The sequence below is a fragment of the Crinia signifera genome, chromosome 2, assembly GCF_055691185.1.
Source record: "Crinia signifera chromosome 2, ASM5569118v1, whole genome shotgun sequence".
NCBI classification, from domain to species: Eukaryota; Metazoa; Chordata; class Amphibia; order Anura; family Myobatrachidae; genus Crinia; species Crinia signifera.
In genome coordinates, this window is record NC_139218.1 from 388,172,514 (window position 1) to 388,179,738 (window position 7,225).

Below are 7,225 nucleotides of genomic sequence, written 5' to 3' on the forward strand. Positions count from 1 at the left end.
GCACTAGGATTTATTTTTATTTTGCAGTAAAAATAAACTTCTATTATACACCAATCGATGAAACCTGATGATATCAACATCCCTTGCACTGTATAATTATCCCGTCTGTGTGTGTGTATAGTTTTACACATAAACATAGGCCCCACAATGATGCTCTCTGTGGAAAAAAAAAACCAAAATGCACCAAAAATGGTCAAATATCATTTTACCACAGTAACCCCCCAGTGTATGTACATTCTACACTACACTAGTGACTTTGTCAACCATGTTCCCTAATCACTGATGGTTTATGACTGATGTCAAATGCTATTGGTATTAATAGGGGAGACCCAGCATAACTTTCGTGACACCTACAAAGCCCTGCCCCCAGGTTCTGATTGGTTAAAGAAGAGGGATGAACATTGGCAAGTGAAACAATAGATGATCAGCATGACAGCAGAAACCATCAATGGTGACTTGCCATATCCGCAACAAGGATAACCACAATGGTGGCCATTCCCACTCGCGTCTAGGGATTGTCATTTGGTGCAGTTGCCTTCGACGGCTATATGGCAAGTGGCCATCAATGGTGCAATGGATAACCATTGGCGATTTCACCAAACAATGGTCAATCCTGTACTAACTGGTCCATGGAACAATCAGAATGTTGGTACGGAGCATTGTCACGACAAAAACTATATATGGTACTTGTTTCTTATTTATTTCTTTATTTGCTTAGTGGGCTATTCTGCATACTGGAATCGCATGGCTTTTTGTGCCTTGCGATGCGATTTTCCCGCTCCCTGTCATTCCCGCCCCCTGTAAATTAGTTATTAGTTAATAATAATACACATGCTATCATTACTGTGTCAGCTGTATGACTTTGCAGGTGTGAATGTGTTCCTAAAACACCCCCACTATCCACGCCACCCCGAAGTGCGGCGAGCGGCAGCGGAACCCGTCCTCCGACCTTTTCATACCCCCACTATCCACGTCGGCGTAGAGTAGATTTTATATAGTGTGGCGACTGCAGCGGATTACTTTACATGTATTCCGCGTGCGCCCGCCACACTGTATAAAATCAACTGCACACCGACGTGGATAGTGGGGGTATGAAAAGGTTGGGAGGACACGTAACGCGTACGCTCTCCATGCTTCGGGGTGACGTGGATAGTGGTGGTGTTTTACCATATTAACTACTGAAATCACATCGCGCATCGCACACCACAAAAAAAAAGAGCCATGTGATGCGATTTCAATCAGGATGCAGTGAATAAATGAACTACTAAAATCGCATCGCACAGCACAAAAGGGCCATGCGATGCGATTTCACTACGCTACCGTACGTATGCAAATTGGGCGCCCTGCTAGGAAACAAGTACCCTATATGTGTATTCTGCATTGCCAGAGATGGTGGGAAATCACCTGATTTTCCTTATCGATAGCAAAAGTAGGGATGACCATCGGCCTTCGATAATACAATATCATCGATGGTCCGATTTATTTATTTTATTTATTTACAGTTTCTTATATAGCCCAGCATATTCTGTTGCGCTTTACAATTGGGCGCTTTACAATTGGATGTAGAATACTTTTACCATTGATTGGACAAAAGCACATCCCCCCTCCCATATATCAATGATCTGATGCAAAACTATATATCAATGAACTGATTGGCCTGTAGTCATGTGTATAGGAAAGCAGGGGCATCCATACAGGCATGTCCAAACTGTGGCCCTCCAGCTGTTGTGAAACTACTTATCCCAGCATGCCTTGCCATAGTTTTAGCATTCCCTAATAGCAAAACTGTGGCAAGGCATGGTGGGACTTGTAGTTCCACAACAGCTGGAAGGCCACAGTATCGATCGTTCCCATGTGAACAGATAGTCATCATCGGTGCTGTCAATTAATGTTAGTAACGATGGTAACACCACCGAAGGGCAGTTTTGCGTAGGGATGTTGCAATGCAATGAGTGACAGGGGGAGGGACGATCACGTGACCACGGCAGTCAGTGCCGGAAACAGGAAGTTGTCGTGTCTCTCCCAGAGTCAGACGCCATCGCAGCTCCGACACGTCCGCCATGAGGCACCGTCTGAGAGAGCGGCCACAGCTGACAGCAGCGGCGACCGGCAGCAGTAGCAGCAATGCCCGCAGGAAGACGAGGAGGAGGACCCGAGCCGCTGCGGCCGAGGAAGAGCTCCCCGCTAGCCCGGCCAGCATGCCCAGAGACTGTGCCGCCCCCTGCTTTGATGGGACTCCGCTACCGGGGCTGGACGACCTGCTGACCGTGGATGAGGCCTGCGGCGGCTGGTGGGCGGAGGACGCCGAGGAGCCAGCACTGGCAGACCTCCTGCAGCAACTAGTCGGCTGCGGGGACCCGCGGCCTAGTAGCGCTTACGCCACACCTAACATGGCCGCCGCTGCCACCACACCCAACATGGCCGCCGCAAACCAAACCAGCTGCCAACGCCGCCGCGGCCCACCCAACAACCGGAACGCCCTGGCCGCCCGCCTGAACCGCCTGCGCCGGAAGGAGTACGTCAGCGGGCTGGAGGGCCGGGTCGCCCGTCTGGCCGGCGAGAACGCGCGCCTAGAGCGCGAGCGGGAGGAACTGGGCGCGCGGGTGCTCGCGCTGGAGGAGGAGTCGCGCTACCTGAGGGCGGTGCTGGCCAATGACACCGCCCTGTGCAAGCTGCTGGGGCGCCTGACCGGCCTGGGCGGGGTCCGCCTGTCCACGTCACTCTTCCTGGAGCCCCGCCCACCGCGACCTGCTGACCACGACTACGCGCTGCCCAGAGTAGAGGAGGAGCCCGAGGAGGGAGCGGCGCCCCCTGCGGGAGGAGGAGTCTGTCTGCACGTGGACCAGGAGAAGGTTTCGGTGGAGTTCTGCCCTGCTTGTGCCAGGAGGGCATCGTCTGCAGCCAAAATGTAGGGTCAAGTAAACTGCTCTGACTTATGTGCTGGACATCTGAGGACAGAAGCCCTCCCCCAGTGATAGACACTGAGAATAGGGTGCCCTGTGGGACCCAGCTATGTGGGCGATTGAGGCCTTTGCTGCTGTGGGACTACAAGTCCCAGCATGTCACCTGAGTCTATCTTGTAGTTCTGTAGCAGCTGTAGAGCCACAGATTGCATGAGACTGCTGTAAATGAACATCCTGTGATATGACCTGTTCCTTGGTGACAGGTGCCATGTTCTGATCCGTGTCATTGTGGGTGGTGGGCTTGGCTAGGGGGGAAGGGGGGATATTGTTATGATGGCGAAACCGATTATAGCTGTGTATGGCTATGTCTGGCGCTGCATGAAGCCTGTGTGCTATAGTACAATACTAGTAAACCTCTCTTGACAGTTTCTTTTTTAGGTGAATTGTCGGCTTGCTCCCTTGCTGAGTTACAGAGCAGTCCCATTTCGCCTCGCAACCTGGTAAGGATCTAAGTCACTACCTAATGCTGACCTAGCTGTTATACATAAGGCGGACAGGCAGCTGTTCACCGCCAGTTCATCCCATCTGTAAATACTGAAGAGTCAATGCTGATAGTGCTCATTGTATGTTACTTTATGTTGTGTATCGGGTGCGTTTTCCCAACCTGAAAAGTGTAACCCCTTCCCCGTTATACTTTCCTTAGTGCAGTTTATTCTGCCATAGTTTTCTTTCTAGCACCCTGCATCTTCCAAAACCCATGCAGTTCCTCCTCCCTGCCTGCTGTGTCGCTTTCTGCTGTGGTGCTCCTAGCACAGGTCTGGTCTGTATTGCAGCACTGATGATATACAGACCATACCTGTGCTAGCTGCACCACAGCAGAGGGGTACTGCACAGGTTTTGGAATGTGCAGGGTGCTACAATGAACACACGTTCATGGAATTGCCAAAAAGCTGCTTCATACGTAGGTGGCCTTTATGTCTGCACTCTACCTGCTACCGTACAACAGTGGCGTCTCTTGTCTACTTAATGGCACCTTGTAAAAAAAGCTTTATCCAGCTAATGTCTGGGCTCAGGTGCTGTGATAGAAGCCCAAAGTGTGTGCTCACAACACAGTTACGGGGTGTCTGTAAATCGCATTACTCACAGATAGCGTGAACAATAAACTAGTCCTGCCACTATAGTGGGTGGCTACATGTGGCCATACACACGCAGATTTATCTTCAGATCTGGCTGGTTGGAACAAAAACATGCTTATGGATGAGAGCAAATGACAGTTGACCACTTGCTTGGAAATGCTGGAAAACTGACAAACTGTCACTCATCCATTACCATGTTTTTGTTCCAACCAGCCAGATCTGAAGATAAATCTTACTAGTGTATGGGCACCTTAAGGGTATATTGTAGGACACTAATATGAAACATTGCAATTGCTTGTAAAGTGAGATTTCAAAAGGACGGATGTCCGCAGCCATTTGTATGCAGTAATTCACTAGATTTCCGCTGTTCCTAGAACCGCCAATCACATCTATAGCTGCTGCTTACGAATACTTGTGTTGCGGAGCTTAATGAGTTACCGTACCCCCTCAGCAGCGTATAGCTGCGTGTTGTGGCCCAAGGATCGCAACGCACACTGCATAACGTCCCCTGCACTATTGCAGTGGCACATTGATTTATAATGGCTCGCCTACAGAAAGTCTTTAACGTGAATCTGTAGAATAAAGTCCTTTTGAAATCTCGCTTCTCTACGATGAGTATATGTATTTAGCATCCTTGTTTTTCTTTATGCTAAAGTGGATTCACCTGTATGGCAGAAGATTCGGGAGCTGCTGCTGGCCACATATCCTGCTTTGTATTAAAAGGTAGTATGGTACAAGAGGAGAACGGAGGTAATGCCGGGCCTTTTTTTTATATCTTACCCTGTGTGTGCACATGTGAAGCTGGGAGGTTTGGAGGGTGGTGCAGTGTATGAGACGGAAGGTCCAGGTCTTTTTTTCTGTGTGGCTTAAGCATAAAAACAGATTTCTTGCATGGCCGTTGAAAGAATCGGCCCCAAACTACCCATAAAGTCTAAAAAATTTTTTTTTAAATAGTTTAAAGGTCAAATGAACATATCAGCAATACATATATATAATTCTATACACAATGCAGTTTACAAGGAGACTTCCAAAGGATTTACAACAATATATATATTTTGGGTAGTTGATTACACAGGATTTTTTTTTTTTTTTTTTTTGGGTGTAGCCAAGTGGGTAGAGAATATATCAGTAGGGAGATAGTGGGTTAAAATGTTGAATGGGTTATAGAGAGAGGATACAGTTGGTGAATTACTAATACTTGCCTCCTGCATTCCATGTACAGCTGTGATGGGAAGGTTCCAGGCAGCTGCTTAGACAGATGGCTGTTCCAAGTTGGAGTTTTAATTTTTTTTACCTCCGATCAGGAAGGTGTGAATTCATTTGTGTTGTAAGGGATGTTATTGATTTGAACATGCCCCACAGAACTGTGCTTTTAAGTCCAGGAACTGCAGCACATTGCAGTTTGATGTCAGTCGGACAGATGGGGGGGGGGAGACACCGACACACCCACACACCCACTGATAGGCATGCAATATATTGGTGTTTCATTCACACGGCTGATATATCGAATAGTGTGTTCCCAGCTTGCAGCAAATGCTGCTGCTATAATGGTCAATGTTATTTGGCAACAACCGAACGGGAATTGGTACCCTGCCAGGTAATGGCTCAGAATGTAGTTTCCAGAAATGTGTTGCGCCCATATGGTTGGTGTTGGCCACAGATTAGTCTCTTTTAAAAAAAAATTCAGTGAATTGGGAAGATTAGATGAAAAATAAAGATATAGAATATTTCTGTATTGATTATTAAGCGACATCCTGCTTTTAAACTTAAGCCCTGCACAGTATAAAACTCACGCACAGATTTTTTTTCACTGGTTCTTAGAAAATGAAAGCACGCTTCTGATTTGCTGTTATGGGAGGAAGAACATTTTTTTTCCCTTCGTTAGTTTTGAATAAACCTGTCTTCATCCTCAAGTCTTCCCAGCTGGTCAGGCTTTCGCCATTTCTCTGTTAAGTAGGAGAGATCCTCTATTTCCCTGCATCAGTCATTATAAGTCACCTTTGCAAAGCATTACCTGCTGGGGGCACTTGGGTGGAATTGAGACTCCCTGGTCTGAAATAGATCTCTGTATTGTTTGTTCCTGGGGGATTCAGTGTATTGAGTTTGTGCAGTTAACACGTCAATATGTTGCTTTCTGTATGTAACAGACTTTAATTTTGTAATACTTGAATCATTGCAGCACTATTATAAAACTAGTTCCAGAATGTTAGATAACAATTGTTCAGATCGTTTCCACTATGTCTGTGGATGACAGAAAATCCTGTATCCTTGTAGTATGAGCAGGTTCTGTAATAAACTGATTGCTGCAAATTGTGTGGTACTTTTTCATACTAAGGCTTGTGGGGTTATTTGACGCTCATGAAGTTTGAGATCATAATACATTTAATCTTTCCCCTTTTCTTTAAACAGCTTCAACCGCAGCGCCCGTGTCTTGTACTCAAGGTGGTATCAGTAGGTTGTGTGAGAGTGATGGACTGATGTGTCACATCTACAACTTAGAAAAGTTTTAAATATTGTGGTAATGGGATATGGAAGAAGATGGGGCTCCACACCCTGATTTTTCAAATATGTGACTAGGTGCTACCCTGCTGTGTCTGGTGACATATAAAACAAAGTGGTACTTATATGTTAGTTGGGCTATTCTGCGTAGGGAAATTGCATCGCATTGGCCATTTTAAGGGGTATGCGATGCGGTTTTCCTATGTAATCTATTCACTGCACTCTTAGCCCCGGGGGTATCGCATCGCACCTCCCGCAAAATCGCAGGTGATGCTATTTTATAGGGTGTACAATGCCATGACATTGGGTATACAATAATAGCATTGTCTGACATACAATAAGGTTTTAGGCACCCCCCCCCCCACTATCCACGCCACCCCAAAGCGTGAAGTGTGGCGGCGGAACACGTCCTCTGACCTTTTTCATACCCCCACTATCCAAGTCGAGTTGATTTTATATAGTGTGGCGAGCGGACGCGGAATAAATGTAAAGAAATCCGCGTCCCCTTGCTGCGCTCGCCATGCTTCGGGCTCGGTGGCTCCCTGCGCTCGCCACACTATAAAATCAACTCCACGCCGACGTGGATAGTGGGGGTATGAAAAGGTCGGAGGACACGTAACGCGTGCGCTCGCCACGCTTCGGGCTCGGTGGCTCCCTGCGCTCGCCACACTGTATAAAATCAACTCC

The 7,225-nt window shown here is 47.3% G+C and overlaps 1 protein-coding gene across 1 annotated transcript; it reads left to right on the top strand.

Annotated features, from left to right (window-relative positions):
- The first annotated feature begins 1,997 nt into the window (after positions 1-1,997).
- Positions 1,998-6,349, top strand: CREBZF (CREB/ATF bZIP transcription factor). Its single transcript, XM_083170301.1, has 3 exons — positions 1,998-2,908; positions 3,330-3,403; positions 4,695-6,349. The coding sequence occupies exons 1-2, from the start codon at positions 2,061-2,063 to the stop codon at positions 3,343-3,345; spliced, it is 864 nt and encodes a 287-aa protein (XP_083026427.1). The 5' UTR covers positions 1,998-2,060; the 3' UTR covers positions 3,346-3,403; positions 4,695-6,349.
- The last annotated feature ends 876 nt before the right edge of the window (positions 6,350-7,225 follow it).

Excerpts from the sequence above, each read along its gene's own strand:
- CREBZF (XM_083170301.1), top strand. The coding sequence starts at position 2,061 with ATGAGGCACCGTCTGAGAGAGCGGCCACAGCTGACAGCAGCGGCGACC.